This window comes from Delphinus delphis, chromosome 1 (genome assembly GCF_949987515.2).
Source record: "Delphinus delphis chromosome 1, mDelDel1.2, whole genome shotgun sequence".
Classification (NCBI taxonomy): Eukaryota; Metazoa; Chordata; class Mammalia; order Artiodactyla; family Delphinidae; genus Delphinus; species Delphinus delphis.
In genome coordinates this window covers 130,450,936-130,476,396 of record NC_082683.1, presented here as the reverse complement: position 1 = coordinate 130,476,396, position 25,461 = coordinate 130,450,936, and the positions used below count along the sequence as shown (strand labels likewise).

Sequence of the window (25,461 nt, the reverse complement as noted above, 5' to 3'; positions counted from 1 at the left end):
TAGAGAAAACTCCTCCAAGTGTGGCCACTTAAAGTATTACTCCTTTGAGTATGTCTACCCTTGGTGGGCATATAGAATACACCTAATTCCTCTTCCTGGAGACCATCCAGCAAGTGTTCAAGAATAATTCTCATTCTCCTTCCTAATTCTCCTTTAATCAAACAGCTTCACCTCGCTAATTTATGCACTTATAAGTTAAAAAGTATTATATTAATTATATTATATTATATTATAAACTAATATTATCAACTTCCAACTTATAAAAACAATTATATTATATCATATCATACTATATTATGTTATAAATTTATATTATTAACTTCCCAACTTCCAACTTAGAGTTTCTAGACCTGGCACTTATATCTAAACATGCTCTTGTCTTTTCCTTTTCGAGAAAAATTCCCAAAACTTAGCTCATTCATTCAACAATTCACTGAGCATCCATCCCATGCCATGGCCATGTAATGGCACTCAGGAATCACCAATTAACAAAATAGTCAGAAATCCCTGCTCATGCAGACTTTATATTCTAGAAGCACCAACCCAGAACAAAATGCCCTCCATGTCCCAGACACTTTACCCCCCAATAACATAGCCTCATCCCACAGTCTCAGAAAAATCCCTAAGTTTTTCATACTTGTCCCGGTTACCCCAGGGGCTCTCAACCTTTGCCAACATTGGACACCTACTAAGTACCACCACCAGAGGGTCTACTTCAGCATGTCTGAAATACGCCCTGACATCTCTATTTTAAAAACAAGTATGCAAAACTCTACAGGTTATTCTGATGTACCTCAGATGTTGAGAACCTTCACATTAAGCTACATCTCCCCCATTTTTTGCATATAATACATGCCCTGGATCCACCAATTATCCTTGTTATATTTTACCTTATGGATTCCATTTATAATTTAGTCTTTCATCCAACATGGCCACTTTCCTTTCCAGCTTCTTATCATTTGCAAACCATCTGAGTGCATCCATCAAGGTCACTAATAAAGATGCTTGCCCTGAGAACCCTACTTACAAATAGATCGGGATCCTTTTGGTTAGACACACAAAGAAGTCTCTTATTCTCAGAAACCTAAGCATTTTTCTTCTTCCCCATCTTGTTGTAGTTCTCTTGGCCAAGAGTTTTCCAGCAGAGATGTTACAACTTTACATAGCTACATTCTTTAACAACAGCTACAATGCACCTTTCTTAAGCACAGTGGCCATGTTTTATTTGTGTGCAAGGAAATGAAATACATTCCATCACCAGAGACAGTGCATATTTTATTTAACAAATCAACTGCCATTTACTGACCACATATTAAGTGCCAGGTGCTTTTCATACATTACTTAAGCAGACTTCATGGCAACAACATAAGGCATTTATCAGATTCTCCATGTACTAATTGGGGAAATTAATAATGGTTACCATTTTTAGATCACTAATTATATGCAAGACTCAGAGAGACTAGATAATTTGCCCAAGGTCACACAGATAGTAAATGGTAGTCCCTGACTCATTCTTTCTTTAAACAATCACTGAGTGCCTACTTGGAGCTGGGGACTCAGCAGTGTTATGAGTTGTGTCCTCCGCCCTTTGCAGAGGTATATCTAAGTGCTAAACCGAAGTACATCAACATGTGACCTCATTTAGAAATAGGGTCTTTCTAGAGATAATCAAGTTAAAATGAGGTCATTAGGGTGGGCCTGATCCAATATGACTGCTGTGCTTATAAAAGGGGGAAATTTGGACACAGAGACAGACACATACAAGGAAAGACAAGATGAAGACACGCAGGAAGAAGACAGCCGTGTGATTGCAGCGCTTCGTGTACAAGTCAAAGAATGCAAGGATTGCCAACGAACACCAGAGGCTGGAAGAGACAAAGAAGGAACACCTTGAGCTGTCAGAGAGAGCGTGGCCCTGCTGACACCTTGATTTCAGACTTCTAGCCTCTATAACCGTGAGACACTCAATTTCTGTTTTAAGCCACCCAGTTTTTGGTACTTGGTTATAGCAGCCCTAGGAAACTAATATAAGCAATGAAGAGAATAAAGACTCTCTACCAGGGAGCTTACGTTCTCCTGGAAGAGCCAGACAATAAACAAGTGGGGATAGTATTGGGAAGCCCAATAGGGCAAGGCAAAGGAATTAGAAAGTGAGGAACAAAAGATATTTGTGATTTTAGAAGGAAGGTCAGTGAGAAGGTAACAGCTGAGCAAAGACTGAAATGAAATGAGGCATTGGGCCACATGCAATCTGGGCAACCTCATTCCCGGCAGAGGGAGCAGCAAGTTCAAAGACCCTGCTCCACATATTTGGGGAACAGCAGGAGGCCAGTGCATCCGGACAGAGTAAGTGAGGAGGTCGAGTGGCTGGAGGTGAGGCCAATGAGGTGAAGAGGCAAATAGATGCCTTTGAAAGTCATTGTAACAACTTGGCTTTTGCACTGAATGAGATAAGAAGCTTCTGGGGGGTTTTCACAGGAGAATGACATGATCTGACTTGCTTTATAAAAGGACCCCTCTGGCTGCTGCAGAGAGTACAGACTATTGCAGGTCAAGAATGGAGGTCACCTAGGAAGCTGCTACAACAGTTTATGTATGAGATGACAGGAACGTGGACAACTGTGGCAGATGAAAGTGGGCTGGGGAGATTTCAAAGACAGAGCTGCCAGAATCTGCTCATGAATTTGATGTGGGCTATAATGACTTGTTGGTTTGGGTCTTTAGCAATTTGCAGAAAGGAGTGACCATTTACAGAGATGGGGAGATCTGAGGGAGGGCAGGGTTTTCAGTAGAAGCTAGGGAGAGGAATGGGACCAAGGGTTTACTTTTGGACATATTAACTGGTAGAGCCAAGATTTGAACCCAGTCCTATCTACCAAAGACTACACATTTCCACCTTATACCACCATAGGCTAAGTGGCACTACCATCGGCCTCTTCTTATGGAACTACGACTACTACTAAGAATGATAATACCAAACTACAAATAAAATAGATAAAGTATGACCTGAAAATTTCTTGCAACCTGAAACCCAGAAGCACTAGTGGATTGGAACTTGGAGTGGCAACTAGAAAGAGGAAATGGTCCCAGACTGTTGCCTCTGGGAGACAGGGTCTGGGCATACCTCATACCCATTTGGTAGAGTGGGCCTCTTGGGATGAAAGGGCAGTGCAGTCAGAACACAGACACTAACAGGGCCATGTCCTGGGCCTCTGGGGGCTCGAGTAGGCTCTAAGAGGATGCTCAGGAAAAAGTGTACACAGCAGGGGAGAGGACTCCCACCTCATCCCATTGCCCCTTTCTGTGCATAGCATGATTCTGCACATGACAGGGAGGCAATGAAGAGAGCCTCCAATGGTGATATGTCAATAGGGGGAAATTGGTACCAAATCGGGAGTGGGGACATTTGGACTGGAAAAGTGAAGATGGGGAACACTCAGAGAGTCCTGCCTCTTGAAGTCCCTGGCCCTCATCCTCTCCCACATCTGTACAACCCACAGCCCCAGAAGTGCCTCCCACCACCACTCCCTGCCCCAGATCAGTGCGTGCCACCATGGCTGCCAGAACCCTCAGCACAGGTCCATGGCTTTGAAGGGTCAGGGCTGCCTGTGTGTGCAGCCCTCTCAAGATCCATCACATCCAGCTGGGTGGATGGAGGAAATATTATGTTATTATTATGAGGTTAGATAGAGTAATGTATGAAAAGCTCCTGGCACATAGTATGTGGTCAATCAATGGCAGTTGGTTTTTTAGACACATTAGAGTTTTGTAGGTTATTTGCAAAAAGTAAGCTTATGTAACACACCTTTTCTTAGAGATAAAAAGCACATAGGAATGAACGTGAGATGAGGGGCTACCTCTGGGGATTACACAATTTAGCTCTGTGGCAGCCACTATAACACTCTAACATCTAGGAAAGCAGAGATCAGAAAGATGAGAGAATGACCCTCAAAGAAGAAACTGAATGTTGTCTTTCCATCACTTTCTATGGATTGAGGCCAGTCCATCCCACTTGGGTGAACAGGGATAAGCTGCCACCAGTGATTATGGGAACCAATTCAGGAGAGTATAGATTTCTGACACAAGGCCTGATTTCTGACACACAGCCCTGAAGCTCCTTCCCCCGCCAATAGTCCCAGCACCCCCAGGAATGGAGGAGAACCAGGAAAAGACATCTTGGCTATGAAGAGTGAGAAGGTAGGAAGGAAAAATAGAATCACACCATGTCAGGGTTACAGAGACCAAGCTCAGAGAGGAGATGGGACTTCTCCAAACCCATAAAGCCAGTGAGAGGCTGGGCCAGCCTGGAACTCAGGACTCCCTGCCCCTTTTCTCTCAACTCCCTAACAACAACAACAACTTAAGTCAGTAGGAGGCTCTTCAAAGAGCTGCTCTTTTTTTGATAAATTTCAGGATGGGAATCAGACGCCAAGATACAGATGTAGAAGGAAAGCCTCAGTGATATTGTGACCCTGCACAATACGCCACATCATTGGAAGAAGCCAGCTTAGCAGGACCAAAACCCCCCTCTCTGCCAAGAAGGAATGTGAGGACCACAAATAGTTTTTGCCGTGGAACAAAGCCTTCTGGTAGCTGCAGCAGCTGGCCAAATCCTACAGGAGTCCCAGCAGCAGCCTCAACTGGGAGACAGGCCCTGCCACCCCAGCCCCAACTTCCTCCTCAGGCTGCAACTTCCCACCTGCTGGACACCAGCTGCCCTGGTGGGACCTTTCTCAGGGCCACTGAGGTTAGGGAGATTTAAAACAAGATTTAAGAGGCTTGATAGATAGGATTCACTTTTGAGTGCATGTATTGGAATAAAGGTAAGCCCCATGTCAGAGATTTAATTTACAAAACTGAGGATACAGAAAAGGCTAATTAAGAGCTCTAGACACATCAGGAAAGATTATTCCACTTTATAACAAGATTCACCACAGGACTGGGTAGGGCACGGCTGTCCTCAGTCTATGCTGGCAAACCCAACAGCACGGGTCCGCACTCCAACCCATGGCCACAGGCATTAGGGACAGCCTTCTCCATTCACAACGGCCACTTGTGAGTCACCCAGGTGGCGTAGTGGAAAATGGAACAACCAAGGTCTGAAATCCATGAGGATATTATGGGTTTGGAGGCAGAGATGGGGGACAGGGCCTATGCTACTGGTTTGAAGGTGAGTTCACGGAAGAGGTGCCTCTGGACTATAGTAGCTATGCTTTCTCAGGTCTCCTCTACTGCTTTTCATTGTGGCAATAACATTATTCAAAAGGCACCATTTGTAGAGAATGTACGCAAAGAGATCAACCCACCTTCCTGCTATCCTCTAGCTTTGCTTCTGGAAAGCGAACCTAAATTCAAATGCCATTCACTAGTTCACTCTGAATCTCCTAAACTTTGTAGGCTTCAATTTTCTCACCTGTGAAACGGGAATAATAATGCTTACAATGCTTTTAGAAGGACCGAATATAATGTTTATGAAGCCCCACGGTACCTAGAACACACAAATGCTAGAGATCCTCATTGTTTTTCAGCTGTTGGGTGTATGTGTGGGGAGGCTGTGAGAGACAGGAGTTCTGAGTGTTGACAGGAGCTCATCTTGAAACATGAAGGCGTTTGAGAAGGAAAGTTTTGGGGGCTGGGCCATTTCAAAATGAAGCATTGTGTTTGGGAAGCAATAAAAAGTGAAAAGGATAATAAGAGTTGCCAAAACTTCTATTTCATAACATAGTCTAAGGGGAAAAGTTCTGAGAAAATTGTTAAGCGAATATGCTAGGCTCTATGCTCTGCTGTGCATGGGAGCGTGGGAAATTATAACAAAGCAAGCGGTCCTTTGTTTTAGACTTACCATGGAAAGGCATGACTTACAGACATGATTAAAAAATCATAATCATAAAAAAAATAAGAGAAGGGACTTGAAATGCATTTAGTCCAACCTTTCATTTTACAGATGGAGAAATGAAGAAAAAAGGGATAGCATCACCTCTTAGTTAGGGGCCTGCCTCTCTTGTCATTTGATGTGAAGTGGCTGTGACAGTCTGATGGAGGAGTTCAGGGACATTTCTCCCTGGAGACACTGGCCTGGCCGGTGCTTGCTTCTCCGGAAACTGATCTGTTTCTAAAGCCTTGCCTTTCTAGAAGTGCCTTTCAGCGCGCTTTGAGTATGTTAACAGGGTGAGCATTTCCAATCGACCCTTTCACTTTCATGGTATTAGTTCCACTGAGTGACTCGTTAAATGGAAAATACCTGAACTGTGCCATTTCCTCCCTGCACATGCTTATGCCATTCTTATATGCCAGTGTTTTTCCATCTCATGGAATGCAAAACACCTGGAGAAAAGAGAGATTTTTTTTTCCCCCTTACATTAATTGTCTAGCCAGGTTTGAGAGTGCTTCCTGACCTTAGAAATTATTGTGTCTTTTATTTTCATGTTGGTAAGACACATAACACAAATTTATTTGCAATCCAATAAAATATCCCATCCTGCTTTTAGAATAGTATTGACAATAAAAAAACATTTCTTGAATGCTCAACTTCTAGTTGGGATAATATGCTTGAAAGGTTAACTAGCAATTCAAGGCCATATGTAATTAAATGCTCTAGAAATTCAAAGGCAAAGATGGCTGCCATTTAAAATTGTCCGAGAAGGCCTCAGTGGAGCAGCTAATGCTGGAGATGACCCAGAAGGATGAGCGATATTACTGCTGTGAGCCCCTGAAGGGCAGGGACCAGAGCTCATCATCTTTGGAAGTATCTAAAGGGCTTGTGTCTCTAGGACCCAATGGTACTCTGCAATTAATGTCTGTTGAACTGAATTAATTGATAGCTAGAGATAACAGTGGAGAATTTCCTAGGCAGGGGTAACAACACGACCAAACCCACGAGGTAGAGATAAACCTTCTGTGTTAGGGAGCCCCAAGAACAGTCCAGCTGCAGGAAGGCTTCCTGTTGGGAAGTTTTGAGAACAATGGCCCAGGTTGGAGGGGCCCACAGAGGCCAAGATAAAAGAAGTCTATGTTATCCAAAGACAATGAGGACTCACAGAATTTTTTTTTTTTAGTTAGGGAGTAAACAGTATGAAAATTAACCAGAAATAATGGACAGAGAAGTAAAAGTAGGTGGCATTTTAGTTTGGGGTCCACCAAAGTGGACATCCTGGGTTCAAATCCCAGCCCTATCATTTCCCGGCTGGGCAACCTTGAGCTTAATCTCTCCAAGCCTCAGTTGTCTTATATGTGACTTGGAAATAATAATAGGACCTACCACACAGGATTATCATGAGAACTAAAAGATAATTTATGAGAAGTGCTTAGTGGTATAATGCCTTGTGCATGGTAGGCTCTCAATTAATTCACAGCTGAAGAGAAAGGCACTAGAAGCAAGGAAGGACTTGCCATTTTCGAATTCACCAACGTGTTTCACTAGTTCACCATTCATGCAGGCTGCACAGTCTATACTGTATGGTTGAAAGTTAAAGTATCTTTTATAATTGCCCAACTCTACAACTCTTTCACACTCCAGATATGCAACCTATTTGGCAGCTGAAATAGTGAACTCAATTCTTGCACCATCTCACCCTTATTCTCACCACCCTAACCAGCTACTGCCAGGACTGAACTGAAAAGAACTACGAAACTTTTCAAGGAAGTCTCAAAATTCAAAGATCCCTTCTTTGCCGGCTCCAAGGATTAGCCTCTAGCGGGTGGCTGTAGGCTCTAGATCACCACCTCCCGACTCGACTTGGCAGGAGCACAGGGTGACCGCAGGAGGCTCACAATTCAATACAGGCTCAAGCACTGCCTAAAAACTAAAACTTACATAGGATATCTTGCATATGTAACTACAAGGATTTCAAATTCTTTTCTGATTAATAAATTACAAACTGACTGTCACATGTTACTCATTTATAGCAACGTTTGTCATTGTATATTTTCTCAATCTGCAGATGCTAAATCTATTGCTACTCCCATGTGAAAGTCTTTAATATCTTTTGACATTTTAAAGCAAACTCCCTGAGTGTGTTTGTCATGAAAACACCACAGGAATGACAAGAAAAAATTTATAAATCACCTGTCTTAAGTAATGTGGAGCTGTGTGCCTAGGTCCAAGATAATAAATGCCTTAAAAAAAAAAAAAACCCCAGTGATTGAAGCTATTAAAATAAGCAGAAAGGTGCTGGAAATGGCCTTTCCCCTTGACTCCAGGATCCTGGAAGAGATTTTCAACGGCAAAACATATTTGAAATAGAAGAAGTTTGCTTCCCCTCTCCTGCCCCCCAAAAGATGTCAGTACACAAAGAGACAGGCTGTCTCTACACACAGATCCCAGAGTTTTTATCCAAAGAGGAGTCAGCCAAGAAAATATCAGAATACAAACATGAGATGCATTCATAGTGCCTCCCCGTTGTTCTTACCTGTCCTGCCGTTCAGGAGAATCGGCTTGCCCTCGAGGTCTCCCCTCATGGGGACGACTGTGATCTTATATTCTGTCCCGGGCTGCAGACCTAGAGACAAGCAGCCAGTGCTGGGTGTGAGTACAGGCTCCAGACCCTCGAGCCCCAGCACTGCTCTTCCCCAGGATTTCTCCTGTGAGGGTGTGGAGAGGGCTAAGCTTCTCTCCTCAAGACTATAATCTACCTAAGGCAGCTAAAGAGCTGCAGGACCAGTGGAATACGAGGCATCACTGCGGAGCTTATCCGTCATGAAGCGCAGGCCAGAGCGGATGAGATGACGTTAATGGAGTTCCAGCTCCTTCCTTGGACCACTGAGACCTTATTTCCCAATTGTATTTACAGCCCAAATGTTTTTCTGCTCCCAACAATCCTTTTCCCTCGAAAGTTTCTTTCCTCCCCATTGTAATAATTAGCTTAATTTTTCCCTCTTTATTTTCTTTGCTTTAATTTGCCCTTTCTTTTTCTTTTTTCTTTATCTTTGTTTGTTGTTTCTCTGTAGCGGCAACTTGAATGACTGTTTCTCATGACACAAATATTCAGACTCTGGTGGTGAACTGCGGGCAAACAGCGATTTGCCACCGCATAAAACATTGAGAACCGCAAGATGACCTCTCAAGACAGAATGCAGGGAGTAGATGGCAGGACAAGGCCCCAGAGGAGGACTCACCGTGGAGCTAAAAAGCCTCAGGGCCCCTCACCTGCACCAGCCCCTTCCAAGGCCATGTGCTGAATTGGGTATTCGTGCTTGTGTATTACTTTTCTTAAAGAGGACACTGAAAATTGTACAAACTTCAGGTGTCACAAAACATTACCCAGCCCTACGTGGCCCCGTTCTGTTTGCAGCCATCTGATTTCCAGCTCTCCCAGAGTTAGCTCTGTCACCTGGGATAGGAGCGCCCTACACCAGGCCCGCCTAGCTCAGCTCCTTCCACATATGGCACTGAACGAACCAACCTCAGTCAACCAATGTCTCTCTCTCTCTCTCTCTCTCTCGCTCTCTCTCTCTCTCTCTCTCACACACACACACACACACACACACACACACACAACAGTTCTTCCAAAAGGAATGTCTGTATCCCATCAAATCCACCCCGAGACACAGACAGGGGCTTCCAGAGGGTTAGCTGACTTGGGAGAACATTTCGGATATGTAATCTGTTACCCAGGTGCTCCAAGCTTCCAGAGGCAGTGCTGGAATGCTGGAGCAGAGACCTCGGGCCCCCAGAGTGGGCTCACCTCTGGGAGTTCCCGGGTCAGGGTTCAGGTGATTCCCAAGGCCCCAGGACCCTCTGTGCACACCTGAGTGCTACAGATGCTGGTCCCCTCTGCACACACCGTCCCCGCCTCAGCATCCACCAGCAAACATCTCACATCCCCAGTGTTGGCTCTTACCTGTGATGTCATACCGGCTCTTGGGGTCACTACTGTTGGGCACGGTGACCTCGGCCACCTCTTGCCCTGTCAGGGGGCCATACTGCAGCTTGTAGTAGTCCACCTTGGTCGGGGGGTTCTCCCACTCCACATGGAGGGAGTTCTCAGTCTCATCCGTCACCCAGGCAGTGCCAAGCACAGCAAGATCTAGGGCAGGGGTCAGGGAGGGCAAGAGAAAGCAGTGAACATCAGGGGCCTGCAGGTCTGTAACAAGACACTGGCTCCCAGGTCAGCTCCCTTTCTTGACACACTGAAAGCAGGCTTCAGCCCCAGGACACAGTCCTTAGGAGGTGTCCTAGAACTACCAAAGTAGCAAATAATGGTTGGTTTTCACATTGTGCATGGAGGATAGACTGTCCTTCGGGAAGCCTCTCCCCCATCCCACCCCATCAGATGCCATGCAGTCCGCCCTGTCCACGCTGCTGTGGCCAAACCCTGAACCTTGCCTCCTAGGCCAACCAGCCAACCCACTCGGCCAGGGTTCACACAGCTCTGAACTAAACACTCACCCTTTAGCTGCAGAGGCCCTGCCCACAGAGACTCAACCTCAGGATGAGAAGCTCAAGGCCCCTCCAGGTAGAGTTTGGGAAATGTATTTCCAATTTTCTGGAGTATAACACTGGTAATACAACCAGCTCTTTCCTCAGTCTCCCAAATCACAGCTCCTTCCCCTTCTCTCAAATTCTCCTACAAGGATTAAACACAGGCAAAGCTATGAAGTAGGAGAATTTTAAGTTGGTCCTTCTGAGTATCCTTCCTGCACCTTCTACCAAATTTTAGTACCTCCACCAGGTACCTGGTGTCCTCAGCTGCCCCACCGGTACATCCTGTGAAGGAAGAGAGTTACTGTGCACATTTATTCACAGTAAAGTATTTTTTTTAAGAGAGTGCAGTGTTTTATTTTATTTGATTTGTACTTTGGCCACGCTGAGCCAAACCCAGGGATCAAACCCAGGCCTCTGCAATCCCAACCACTAGACCACCAGGGAACTCCCATCGTAAAGTATTCATGGCTAAATGTTCACCCCTCCACTCAGAAAAAGATGAAAATATAATGCTTATTACAAAGGAATGTATCGCTGATGTGGCTCTGTGGGAAGAACTGTTGGGTGGTGTTGAAGAGGGGTCTGGGGTCTCTGGGAACACTTTGAGTTCCAATGTCCATATCCCAGGCCGATGTCACCTGGCCTGAAGTTTGTAACAGGAAAGACAAGCCCCCAGACTTTCAGCCTCGCCCCTTCCTCACCTCCAGTGCCTTGGTTCTGAAGGTGTTCCCACCAGCTGACTGACCCCTTGTCAAGGACGTAGGACAGAGAATTTGTGCACCAGTCAAGGGGTGAACTCTACGCTCTCAAGGTCCCATGGCTCTGAATGTTTCTGATTCCCTCTGTTATGGATAAAGAAGCTCAAGGAGCGTTTCCCCTGAAGCACTCCGGCCCAAGCTCTGCCTTCTACCTGCTCGCTTCCAGGTTCTTCCCTCAAAGCTGGGAATTCCTTGAGGGAACAGGTCAAGAGGCGAGTAATGAAAGTGACTCAAGGATTACAGAAGGGGCCCTACATGGCTCACAAGTGAAAAAGCAGGATCTTAATGAAAAGGTTCAAGATGATTATGGGGATAAGTGTCTCTCCGGCTGAGGCTCCCCGGAGGAGCAAACCAGAATGGGTTTCACTTGAATCCGATTAGAAAGACGACTTCACAGTCACAGGATTTTACAAGTCCCTAGAGCAAGAAGCCTAGAGGGGTTGCTAAGACTTTCACAACAGGTGTCTCAGCTCTTCATTGAGAGGCTGTGAGCACCGTCCTGTCTAAATGCAGATGCAGCCACAGACAAAAATGGGGTGGCGCAGTGGTTGAGAGTCCGCCTGCCGATGCAGGGGACACGGGTTACTGCCCCGGTCCGGGAGGATCCCACATGCCGCGGAGCGGCTGGGCCCGTGAGCCGTGGCTGCCGAGCCTGCGCGTCCGGAGCCTGTGCTCTGCAGTGGGAGAGGCCACAACAGTGAAAGGCCCACGTACCGCCAAAAAAAAAGGGGAAAGAGAAAAGGAGCCCGACAGCTGGGAGCTGGCCTGGCTCTCACAGGTGGGCCTTGGTGCTCTCCTGTTGAACATAAACAATTCCACAGGACATCAACACAGACAAGGTGCTCTGTGGCCATGCCAAATTAAGACCAAACGAGACGATTCCAAGATCACATCTGCACCCAGGCAAAACATGAACGAAACATTGTCCAACTCACAAAAGTGACTAAACATCCTCCCTCCTGACTGGTATGAGTGACTGTTCCTTTTTTACCAATGACAGCTTTAGCCTCCATCTAGTCTGCCCTCTTTCCACATAAGATTCACTAAGATACCAATCAAAGGATTACCCCCAGTTCCTGACAGCATGCAATCCAAAGCAAATCCCTGCTTCCTTAACTCTTCCCCCAAATCACCTAATACAAGCCCAACTTCTACACCAGTCCCCTCTTACACTGTCTTACTGAGGCACCCACGGTCCCCCATGGTGTGTGTGCTCCGATGCTGCAACCATCAATAAACCCAACTTGTTCAACTACAGGGGTGCCCTGAGGGGTCTTTGGCTGGAGGGCGTTGACAAAGGCAATCACAAATTGCCCTCCCAAGCATGCCAAGTCCTTCCTGGCTCTTTCCAACACTGAGCTATCCCTACGCTATTCTACCCTTACCACCAAAAAGGACAGGCAGTCTGATGATTCTCCAGAGACACTGCATGTCAAAGGCCCATCCACCTGGATGTCCCTGGATTTTCCTCAAGAGTTTAGGGCAAGATGGAGGCAACTCATTTTTATTAGCATCTAGGACAGTGCCTGGCACATAGTAAATGTTCAATAAAGTATGCTGAGAAAAGGAATGAATCCAAATCACTCAAACAACTAGGTTTCTCCAAACCCTTGAAGATCTAGGCTGCCTCAAGTACTTCCATGAGAAAATAAGAATTTCTAAAGAATAAGCAATGATGCTTGTCCTTCCAAGCATTTTGATAGCCTTTAGTGGTGCCCTGGAGACTCCATCACTCCAGATCCATCCTCCTTCCTGCTCTGTATCCCAGATTATGACGTCTATGAAATGCATTAGCCTGGTTCCCTGGACCTCTGGTTTCTGGTCATGTTCAGCCATTGAGAGTCACCAGAAGAGGGCAACTGATCTCCTCACTCCCTCCTGGTCTGGACACAGTAGACTGCCTGCATCCCTCTACCATCAGGAAGCCCTCTCCTAAAGTCCTTTCTGGGTCTCAGTACCAACTTCCATCCCCTGCCCCTTCAGACTGGGGTGGATCCCCACTGATGCTAGTCCTAGAGTGTTTCATCCTCTAAACCCTACTTATACCTCTATAAATAACCTCTTCATTAAACTTCCTTCAGCTACCCTGTTTGTACCCTCTCTTTTCTGCTGGGATGAATCTAATTGATACAGGTGACTTCAGCAGACCCCCATCCATACCAGCTTGATCTTGCTGAATGGTCACAGTGGCTCAGTGAGGGCCTGCGGATGCAGGTGTACTCCAAGGCTGCTTGTATGTGGGTGCAGGGCAATCAGACCTCACTAATCTCAGGGATAGAGAAGATGCTGTGAGCCCCAAACCAGCAGGCTCCATCACTGGCTTGGAGGACCCAATAATCATGGAGGAAAGAGAGAGGAACAAGAATGGATACTTTTCTTCAGAACCTAGGATTGCAACAGCTATGTTTTCCAAACCCCAAATCAGGGCAATAGCCTGGGGTAGTAGAAGGGTACTTGTGGGGACAATGGAAGAAAATGCTTAAAACAGAGCCTCTACTGGGAAACCTGGGGCATCTGGCTGCTTCCTCACCTGTGGTGGCAAGTAGATGCTGTGGGCTGCTGGAAATCTCTTTCTTCACGTTGCGCAGGGTGACTATGTACTTGGTTCCAGGCAGCAAGCCAAGGATCTCATAGCTGTGCTGCTCCTTGGGCACTTGGATCTGCTTGACAGAGAGCTCCTTCCCCAGGGGGTAGTAGCTGAGGAGGTAGTGGTCCACCTGGCTGGAGGGCTCCCAGCTCACCAGCAGGGAATCCTCTGTGCTTTTGAGCAGCTGCAGACCCTGGGGGGCAACCACTGCACACAGAACAGGAACAAGCATGCAGACGGTGAGGAAAGAAGGGTGGGAATCCAGAGCCAATATGTATTCATTGAGCACCTACTTTATACTTAACACTATGACAGTGGGTGTGGAGGATACAGAGCCTGTGTAAGGCACCAGTGTGGACCCCCAAAAGTTATTATCTGGTTAGGAGTTAATATTGACCCCCTATGTTGCCAGAGCTGCTCCAAGTCTTTGTTCAAAACCCTCCAGCCTCCACGTTTAGCAGGAGTTAACATAAATCTTTAAATTAAATGGTCCAGGGATGAGAAAGGAAGCTACCAACAAACAAACAAAAAAGATGGAAGCAGCTGGGACCAAGATGGTGAATCTGACCTCTGACAGACCCTGAGTTTCACTCTATGCTCATTTTACTACATTAGCATATTAAATGACACACCTGCCAGCAGCCATGACTGGGACTTTAAGGACCAAAAAAGGATGAAAAGAGAGTGGCTCCCCACTCCCTCGAAAAAGCACTGCTCCTTCTCAGGTAGACTAAAGCATATGCTTCCCCGCCATTAGCCTCACTCCTACTCCCTTTGTCTTTACTCATTAGGATTAAATCTCTCTTGCCAGGTGTGGGAGAAGTTGATCTGTGAACTTAGTTACCATTTCTCCATTCTTTGGCCACTGAGTAAAGCTTGTGTTTTGTGGATTTCAGCTCAAGTTTTGTTACTGGCTGCTAGAGCCAGAACCCTCCCCTAACCAGGCAGAGAGCCTCAGCAGGGCTAGGGCCTGAGCAGGGGCCATAAGACTTCATTCAGTAACACCTGGGGCCATAAGACTTCATTCAGTAACACCTAACACAGGCACACACCATCAGGTAAGACTATGGTCCTCAAACCAGCAGTATCAGCATGGAACTTGTTAGAAATGCAAGTTCTCAGGCCGTCCCTCAGACCTGCTGAACCAGAACCTGCGGGAGGGGTCCAGGAATCTGTGTTTTAACAGGCCCTCCAGGGGATTCTGATGTAGGCGAAAGGTGGGGGGGGGGTGCCCTTCTTAGGACAAAATGTAATTAATGGTTAAACGGTGCCGTGGGGACCGCCGGGGCAAGTTAAGAAGAGAGGCGGGCCAAGCCGTATCTCTGCTCTCACCCTGGGCGCAGTCGAGGCCTGTGAAGCCCTCCTCGCAGTAGCACTCGCCCGCGTCGCAGAAGCCTTGGCCGCTGCAGTCGCCGGGGCAGCGCCGCTCGCTGCAGTCCTCAGACGTGAAGTCCTCGTGGCACTGACAGACGCCGCGCACGCACACGCCGTGCCCGCTGCAGTTCTCCGCGCAGGCGGGGTAGGCGCAGTCGGCCCCCACGTAGGGCTGCTCGCACAGGCAGCGGCTGTCCACGCAGCGCCCGTGGCCGCTGCATGCGCCGGGGCAGGCGGGCCGCTCGCAGGCGGCGCCCTCCCAGCCCTGCTCGCAGTGGCAGCTGCAGGTGTCCGGGGAGAAGGTCCCGTGGCCGCTGCAGTGGTGACTCAGACCTGCCCGAGAGAGGAAAACAGTCAGCTGGGACTTGAGGGCTTGTGAGCGGGGAATCTCCTTCCCTGGGGCCCCTAAGAGCAGGCTGGTGATTTCAGGGTCCTGCACAGCTCTTTCTGTGGAGGAGGGTAGGGCCTATGGGGAACACAGGGAGTCTGCCTTTTCCAACCTAGGCCAGAGGAGGACCTGCGCCATCTGTTGATATATTTTATGTCTGAATAGCCACAGGGACCACATTTGCCTTTCCCTTTTCATCCCGAGCGCTCCTTTGACTTCTCTTGGTTCCTTCCCCTGTGAATGGTGCTAATTGTTTAGTACTTTTATATGAAGCCGCCTTAAATGCTCCAACCTGGATGTCAGCGGGCCAGCTTACACTAAGGGACAGGGCTCCGGGGCCAGGCAGGAGAGCTCCAGGCTGGGTGAGAGCTTGGTTGGAGGGGGCTGGACCTAGCAAGGCTGGGTCCTTGGGAAATGATCCCAAAGTGAAGCCTGGAAAAGTGGATCTGCAGAAGCTATCAAATAGCCCAATCTCATTATGGGGGTGGCAGACGGGAGAAGGATTAACCAGGCTCCCCTCTCTAACCCCAGACAGCAAGAGGCAATTGGAGGGCGGGCCAGTCAGCATGGCTGTGAGAGTGAGAGGCCCGCGTACCGCAAAAAAAAAAAAAAATTGTAGTGTTTTATTACTGATAAAAGAGTTCACGATTTTCTGCCTAATGGCTGGGAATCTTCTGTACATCATCCGTAGTTCTCAGAACTAGACTAGCTGATAGAATTCTCCTCAATGGACAGTTGAGGAAACTTAAGGAATTTGCCCAAAGTCACACAGCTAAAGAATGGCAGAACTGGGATTTGTACCCAGTCCTGTCTAGCTCCAAGGCCATTGAGCTTTCCTCTCTAACCCGTTGCTTTCCCTTACAATAGAGACTGGATCCCCAGGTAAAACTGCACCCAAAAGCGTTCTCATCCGGAAGCACTGACCCAAGAGTCCAGACTCACTTAAAGGGTTGCTGGTCCCTCCCTGCTCAGGCTTGAAGGTAACCCCTGGAAGCTAAGCGCCAATGGTGGCACCCCCTAGAGAAAACCCAGAGTGAGAGGCGGGGTGCTCATGAGGCTGGCGGAACACATGAAGGTGCTCATTCAGTGTTTGTTGAATGGATACCAGGTGGTGAGCTCACCAGCAGCTCCCGGGCAGCAGCGCTGGGCACTACACCGCTCCTTCACCTCCGCCATCTCTTCCTCCAGCTTCTTCACCCGAGCCAGGAGGTCCTGGATGCTGCCTGCTAACTCGCAGTCCTTCTGGGGTGTCTGCAGGCGGATGTTGTGCCTGAAGATGATGTTCTGTTCCTCAGCCTCCCCTGGGGCCAGGAGTGAGGCTCCATCATCACGGAGGGGCTGGGGGTCAGCCTCCACCTGGACCAGGGCGGACTTGGGCACATCGATCTTGTAGGTGTGGCTGACGGTGACCTGTTGCTCCTTCTTGCTGCAGCCAGAAGACTCGAGAGCGGACGGGGCTGAGGCCACCAAGAGCACAGAGCCAAACAGGAGCCCCAGGGGGAAGCAGAACATCCCCTGGAGACCCATCCTTGGAGCGACGGGGAGCAGATGCTCCAGGAGGCCTGCATCCAGAAAAACATGCAAAAGCAAGCCATGGAGATTAGCTGATGGAAATTGGCCTTTTTAACGGATTCTAAGAGTCCACAGGAAGCTGAGAAACCAGAAGAGAGATTGCCTCCTGTATGGAGGACCTGAACTAGATTATTTTTTGTTCCTTCTTCACACATTGCTCATTCTTGCCTCCTGTCTTTGCTGACACTGTTCCTACTCCCTCGAGGCCCTCCTTTTCATTTCTAATTCTGTATTTCACCTGCACTTCAGTAATAACAAGAACAACGTCTTGTAGTCAGGGCATACTGTGTACCAGGCTTTGCTCGCCCTAATCCCTGATCTATACTTGACCCTAATACCACCCCCACACTAACAACACCAACAATCATAGCTGCACATAGAGCACAAGCTGTGTGCCAGGCACTATTCTAATGTTCTACATTTATAAGTTCATTCAATCGTCACAACAACCCTTCATGGAATATACTGTTACCCCCATTTTAGAGATAGGGAAACTGAGGCACAGTTACCTCAAATGACTTGCCTGCAGGCACACGGCCGAGAGTGGCAGAATTTGAACCCAGGAAATCTGGCTCCAGAGTCTGTTCTGGTCACGATAACATCATACTGCCTCACACAGATGAGGAGGCAAAGGCTCGAGGGATAGAGCATGTTGACCTGGGTAGAGGCTGTACTCAGTCCCCGGGCCAGTGTCCTGCTCACCACCTCTGCCCACAAGCCAGCAAAAGAAGAGAATTTCTAATAAAAATACCTTCTGCACGAAGTCTTCTCTCACACCCCCTGCCTCACCCCGGCTGGAAACTAGCTCTCCTTCTGCTAAGCATTCAGAAAAATGTATTGGTCCCTCTGTGCATCTCTTGGCGGTTATTCTTGTGTTGTAATCACTCTTGTATGCAGCTCGTGTCCATGCGAGGCTGTAAGCCTCATAAGGATAGGACCCAAGGCCAGTTCCTCTTGGGGACCTCCCAAGGCAGGAGCACAGAGGCCCATGTGCTGAGGGGTTCAGTCAGCCTCCACTCCTCCAGCGCTCAGGTGGTTAGTAAGTCAGACCACCCGGACCAGAGCTGGCTGTTAGGTTCTGCCACCTCTACCGCCAGCAGGAGGTGAGGGCCTCCTGCACCATCAGTGTGTGAGAGGACCCCTCTCCCCTGGTGCCCCCGACCCCCCTCAGTATATTGCCCCATACTAACAAGCCGAGTCAGGGCAGACCACAGGGACTGGGTTTGTGCCTCCCACTGACTTCCAGGCACTCAGTCACCAGGACATCTCTCAGTCAGGCTGTCATCCAGAAACCAATCTGCAGAGCTGCCTCTTGACAATGGACTTCTGTGACCAACTCGAGACTCGTAAGCATTTGGACCAGAGATTGAAGAAGTCAGGAAGCCTAGTCCTTTCCTGGTGTCCCATGCAAGCCCGGGCTCTCCTGCCCCATTGTGCAAGGCAACTGCGACGTACTGAAAGGGCGAATCGGACAGGTCCTAGGTGTCTAGCCTTGCGAAGACTACCTTATCCTAAGCTTTAGTCTCCTCGGCCGTAAAGTGGGAATGACAGTGCCTGCTTGACTGCGTTGTATGTGGAAAGCACTTAGCGCCATGCCAAGCACATAGTAAGGGCCCAATAAATGTTTTGAGGTTTGTTTGGTTTTTAATCAACTACTGAGTATGACTTCCTTTTCTCTGTTATCTCTTTTTTATTGGGAAGGGTGATATCAATATTGAAAAGAACATACAACATAAATTGTATAGTTTTAATGGATTGTTATAAAGGCAACAGCCATGGAACCACCACCCAAGTTAAGAACTAGAATAATGTGGACCTGAAAGGTATCATACTTAGTGAAATAAGTCAGACAGAGAAAAACAAATACTGTATGTTTTCACTTATATGTGGAATCTAAAAAACAAAACAAATGAATAAATATAACAAAACAGAAACAGATACAGAGAACAAACTAGTGGTTACCAGAGGGTGTGGGGTTGGGGGGGGACAAAAGAGGTGAAGTGGATTAAGAGGTACACACTACTAGGTCTAAAATAAATAAGTTACGAGGATATAATGTACAGCAGAGGGAATATAGTCAATATTTTATAACTTTGTATGGCTTGTAACTTATGAAAATATCAAATTACTACATTGTACACCTGAAACTAATATAATGTAGTAAGTCAACTACACTTCAGTTAAAAATTTTTTAAAAAGAACTAGAATATTGCTAGCTCCTAGAAGTCCCCCATGTGCCCTCATGTGATGCTGCCTCTTCTCCAAATACATAGCTGAAGTCAGCAAAGCACCATCAAAAGAATTGACCTGGGCAGATAACTTCGGAAAAGGAAGACAACTTCCTAGTCATGAAACCAAATTCTAATACTGTGTAAAATCTTTAATTCTTAATAGTCATCATTTATTCAGTAGCAGAAAGTGGAGGAAATAGAGGCTGAAGGACCCTGGCAGAATTGTTATGTAAAAAAATAATAATAACATTACAATAATATTAAATGTTATTTGTCAGGTTGCCGCTACGTGCTAGGCACTGGCTACGTGCAGTAATCCTCATACTTAATCCTCATGTAAGATTGGTGCTACTCTCCTTACCCTGGGTGAAGAACCAGGTGTTGAAAGTAAACTCACTTACCAGGAGTTGCTCAACTAGTAAGCAGCAGAGTCAAGATTCTAATTTAAGTGCATTTGATTGCAAGCCTGTGCTTGTTCTGCATTGATACGACTGACATTCTGATACAAAGAGCAAATGAGTTCAGTGTATACCATTTCTATGCAATCCCCTCCTTTGGAAAAATGTCCTGTATGTTGTACCCAAAGGTCATGCCACCACTGCAAACTCAACAGAATGACTCCAAAGGAAAGTTCTTCTTCATGTTACCCCTTTGCCCCACGCTCCTTCTTGGCTCTTTCTATTATCTGAAGCATGTATTGTTGATAATAGTAATAGCTCACCTTTTCTGAGCACCTACTACCTCCCAGAAACTGGATGCAACACCTTGCAGAGGTAATGGAATGGTCAGTGAGACATTTCTTGTTGTCAGGTGATTTGGACAGTGGGTAATAAGTGTCCACACAGTTTAAAGAAAGCTGCTCTACCGAAGGTTTTTCTGGGGCTGGGAGGTTGAGGTACACAGGAGGTGGAGGGTAAGAGACCAGTGCCTGCCCCGTGCCTGGAGGAATTCAGAGATGGGATTTTGCCTGAAACAGGCTGCATAGCAGACAATGGAGGGAGGCCACAGAGGGAGGGGCTTGCACCCCAGAGTGTGGGGAGACAAGGATACCTAAGTCCTGCCATAGGTCAAGTCCGTGTCACAGAAACAATGCCGCTGGGGCCAGAGTTACGGTGCAGCCCCACAGCTCACCCCAGTGGGCAAACTACCAGAGGAGCTGACAGAACGTAGAATGCGGACTGTCTGAATAAAAGAGGGGGCAGGTGGAGCCAGCATTGGGAGCAGCCGCCATAACAAGGGCTTCTGACAACCGGAGGGAACTGCACCAGCCCCCGCTAAATAAAGACACCTTTTCCCTTCTCTTCTGACATCCCTCCCTGCCTCGGTCAGCAACGTGCCGGTTGGACTGGGGGGATGCAGGAAAGAAAGCACCGGGCCAACCGCGGTCCCCTGCCCTCCCGCTCATCTGTGGATTCCAGCATCGGCCTAAACTGGGTGAAAAGAAAAGACACGGTCTGGATAGGACACTGAGGCTCTGATATGGGGAATGGACCTGGCTTTCACAAAAGCGCTCTCTTCCAACCCCCAAAATGACCAGAAAAGCCCTGGAATCTGCTTGAGACTTTTGTCAGAGGATGGGGGAGGTGAAGAACACCAGTAGAGTGATTGGAAGGCAGGTATAGGAAAAAAATTATGATATTTCACCGTTGCTATCTTCAAAAGTTCAGCCCAACGATAGATCAGTCACACACACTCATTCTCTGCTTACTCCCTAGGATGGAAACTGAGGCTCAGAGGCAACAAGCAATGTGCCCCAGATTATGCAATGATAGTGCAAGATCGCAGATTGGAACCCAGACACATGGTGTCCACTAACTGAGCTGTTAACACCTGAGCGCTCTGCCATCACCAATAACCACACCAATGGATCTGAAAAGCACCTACTCTGGATGGGCTGCACGCGAGTTTGCGCTGTCAAAACTCCCCTTCCCAGGCAACGATAGAGCTAAAAAGGCAGGCTTCAGACCTCTCTGTCCACTGTTGGCATCCAACCCCCCAACCTCAGCCTGCGGCTCACTATTCCCCATGATATAAATGGAGTGCAGATGGTTTTCAGCAGTTCTGAACGAATGCAAAAAAGCCATGGACTCTTGCCACAAGCCGCAGCAGGGCTGCGCATAGCCGTCTCACAGTGTTTGTGTTTGAAGCCTGGAATAGGAGTAACCCCAGAAGCCCTTGTAGGAACGTTTGCTGTCACCCGTCCTTCTGAGTTATAGCAAGACGTTCTCATTAATTACAGCCTCTCGGATGCCACACATTGAGCTCAGATTTTCCTGGGCAGGGTGATTGCTCGAAAGAAGATGAGAGCAGGGAAGTCCTCAGCCTAGCGCTTCTGTCAAGGTTAATGAGCAGCAGGAGAAGCCTTCTGGCTCTCTCCCTTCGACACGTGGCAGGAAAATCAGCATAAGGAAGGGATGACTTCCCCGCCTCTTCTGTGCACAGCGACCACAGACTGAGCTCTACAAGGATGGGGAGGGGTGGTGAGGGCAGCTAATGTCACTCAGACAAATGCGGGATAATAAGTTTCTGAATGGGGATGATTATTCTGTTGAGGAATAGTTTCCCACCGAAAGAGAGGTAACTGCTAAAGGAATGTACCGAAGGGCGTTTGCATGCTGGGAATGTGCACGCAGGAAACCAGACATCCGCAAGAATCAGTCTCATTGACTGAACATGTCTTTAATTCTGACTGCAGGATGGGTGGTAGGTGATGTGGGAAATGGGAGCCAGGGCACATTAAGACTCAGGACAAATGCTGCCTGCTGTTGCTATTTCGAGAAAGGCTCTTTGAGGTGTGTCCTGGTGACGATGAACTAGAAGCACCATGAAAAGGGTGGACGGTCCTCCTGGTTCAGCCCTGGAGGCACACTGATGTCACCGGCCTCTACATCTATGCCCTATTCATTCTTTCTTGGTGGCCACATCTACCCCTGTGGCTTTAACTTCCAGCCAAACACTGACAGCTCCCAAATCTGTGTGTGAGTTCCTAGCCCAGACATCCCTATAAGCTTAGGGATGACAGTGGCCATGACTGTGTTGATTCCCTCCATATTCACAGCCTCGCAGCACAGTCCTGGCCAAAGTAATATTTTGTGTAAATAATAATAGCCACTGGGTTTTCTGCATGTGTCTCTATTAGGTGACAGGTACTGTGCTGGACAGTTTATAGACATTATTCTCATTTAATCCTCAAAATCCTGGGAGTCAATTGATGTCATTCTTTGTTACACATGCTCAGAGAGGTTAAGTTGCCTAAGGACACACAGCTAATAAGCAGCAAAGCTGGAACCAGCACCAGGTCAGCCCATTCTGCATATCTGTGTTCTTTATCTCTTTGCTATATGTACTGCCTCAAATGAAAAAAATCCAATGAGAAGGTTACTACATGTGAAAAAGAGACCAAATGTCCTCCTTCCTGGATATTTAAGAGAGGGGTTCTCCTGGAAATAAAGGAAACCCAAGGCGTACTGAGCGCTCAGTTAAACATTAGTTGCTCAGTAACTAAATCCTATGCCTGTACTTTTCTCTGCGCAGTACCAAGGATGATTCCCTGGAAAGATAAATTAGTGTTTGTCCCATAGAGAGGTTAAATTCTAGTCACTTCTCAAGAGAGGCTGGAAAATTCCCTTCCTAGGAAACACAAAGCAGACGAAGACTTCTGTCTGTAGGGTCAGTTACCAACCAAGCCTTTGGCCAGAGGAGAAGGATGGACTCTGATCCCAGATGGTCCTCTCCAATCTTAGAGCTGATGATCTTCGTGTCACCTCATTTTCTCCAAAGAAGGGTAGGAATAAAATATACTACTTACACCAAAGAGAGTGGCAGCCAATTCCTTAGCCACCGTTACAGATCTTTCTACTTAAATTTGGGGTTTTCTCGGGTTCTCTTATGACTTCATCTTGCCCTTACAGTTAACCACAAGCAAATAAGAGTGCTACTTTGGGTTTTAGAAAAACTGTATTATCTTGGGTTTCTAGTGGAATCACTTAAAAAGAAGATATTCTATCCCCAAATGACAGGGTGGACATCATTGAACTATGAAGGAAAAGTGAGGGAGGTGGGTAGCTAGGGATACATTGATGTCACAAAAGTCCCCTGGAAAATTTACTCCTTCCCCAAACTCCCTTGGGCGTATTCTACCAGTGATCTACAGCCTGGACATTGAGTGAATCTAGGGTCTTTTGACCCAAATACTCAGTCTAGGAGAGCAAGTTCTCGTGCAACTGAGGACTTGCCCTGGCTCAACTCATCCTGGACTGGAGACCTTAGGTAACGGGTTTCACCTCTGTGTCTCTTTCTCCTTCAGTTTGCAAGCACATATGATGCACAAGGCCATACTGTTTCTGTTGGGTCCAACTCCAGACAGACCAATTATATACAACACTTTTATTTCTAATCTCTGCAACATTGAACTCTCTACACAGGCATTCCCTATAGCAGCAGTCCCCAAACTTTTTGGCACCAGGGACCAGTTTCGTGGAAGACAGTTTTCCCACGGACAGGGAGGGTGGCGGGGGGAGGAGGGTTCAGGCAGTAATGCGAGCAATGAGGGCGATGGCTCAACCGGTCCACGGCCTGGGGGCTGGCGACCCCTACCCTATAGGACACGAGGCAGCTGGGTGTGGGTGAGAATGAAAAATTGATTTCATGTGATAAGGCTTAATATGGTCATATTGCAGGCATCATTTCTCCCCCCACCCCCACCCTGGCCACTCTTCTAGTTCAGTGGAATACACCCAATGAATGCCCAAGAAATCTTTGTAGAGACCTCACACTGCCATGCAATACCCCTTTTCCCAAAAGAACTCTTTCCATCAAGTCTGCCATATGCCATAGGCTTGAAAAGATAAAGGGTGGCATTTGCTGACTCAGCCTCAGCACTCAATCACTTTTTCATGGGTGGCCACAGGCTTGTGTGATTGTTTTTTTCTATCAACTGAATCTTGATCCACCTTGCAAAGGCTCAAATGGGTGATGAGAATGGTGGCTACCATTTTCTACAAGGAGGAGATAAAAGGGACACAAGTGCAAGAATTCAGGGACCTCAAATCCCATCAAACCAAATACCCAGTATCCAAAATGACTAAGTATTACCTTATATACAATTAGCCTTATTCCCCGTGGTCCTTAGGGCATCTGATGACAAACTCTACTTCAACTGATTGATAATGAAGAGAGGCACCTGATGAAAAAGTTGCAATTCCTTTCTTTAGTTTAGTATGTGGTTTTCCACATATTGAAATAACTTCAAAGTTCCAGCCTTCTATCAAAGAGGAGAGGCTTTTCCTTGTTAATTTCCGAGGACTTGCACTGCTCCACCCACTCTCCCTGGGCCTCTCTGAAGCCAACAGCACATATTCAGAAGGTGGCTGGTTGGCATTAGCAGTGAGTCTACTGCGGTGAAACCCGGCAAAGCCCCTGCCCAGCCAGGGATCAGGTCTGAGATCTTAGCATCATCAGCTCACAGATTGGCAGCTCCAGATGCTGCTGCAGAACCTAAACCATGATCTCATGTCTGTATCCAGATCCTATAGGAGCAAAGGCTCTGGAATGAGCACTGGGTGGACAAGAGTTTCCACTGGGTCTGGGCACAATTTCCTCAGGCAACTTCTCAGGAACAGACCTCAGTCTACCCTTCATTTCAAACCACAGAACAGGGCTAGAATGGAAACAGAAGCCACAAGATGATTTGAAGTCATGCTGTCCTATTTTCCCTCTTCTAGGAGTCAGTTGCAGCCCACATACTTGGGGACATAGCAGGATTCAGAATTGCATAAAAGAATGTCAGGTGGTTTTTTTTCCCTCCTCCCTGGGAAAATGATACTGATGTTGGTACTCTTTATTCCTTCCTGAGTCCCTTCTCCCAACACCTTAACTCTGAGTCTCCAACAAATGCCCAAAGGCCAAAAATCACTGATTTTTTTCCATGAAGATCCTGTGTTCTGCCAGCTACCAATCTATAGTCCTGGCTGATCAGGTGTCACCTGATACTTTGGCTTCTCCAAGAACCAATGGACTTTGGGCACTGTGGTTAACCTATGTCCAGATGTGGGCAGTTTCCTGTTTTTATATTAGGACTTGTTCTTTTTTTAATGCTTATATAAGCAACTCAGTTCTGTGCTTTTAAG

At 47.2% G+C, this 25,461-nt stretch overlaps 1 protein-coding gene across 1 annotated transcript in view; it reads right to left on the bottom strand.

Moving 5' to 3' along the window:
- The window catches only part of TNN (tenascin N), a 51,711-nt gene extending 34,654 nt beyond the window's left edge, over positions 1-17,057 (bottom strand). The window contains exons 1-5 of the mRNA XM_060009658.1: positions 16,652-17,057; positions 15,101-15,475; positions 13,712-13,975; positions 9,840-10,025; positions 8,409-8,498 (exon numbers count right to left, since the gene is read on the bottom strand). Of these exons, the coding sequence (XP_059865641.1) occupies positions 8,409-8,498; positions 9,840-10,025; positions 13,712-13,975; positions 15,101-15,475; positions 16,652-17,057 (1,321 nt within the window). The remainder of the gene's footprint in view (positions 1-8,408; positions 8,499-9,839; positions 10,026-13,711; positions 13,976-15,100; positions 15,476-16,651) is intronic.
- Positions 17,058-25,461: the final 8,404 nt, after the last annotated feature.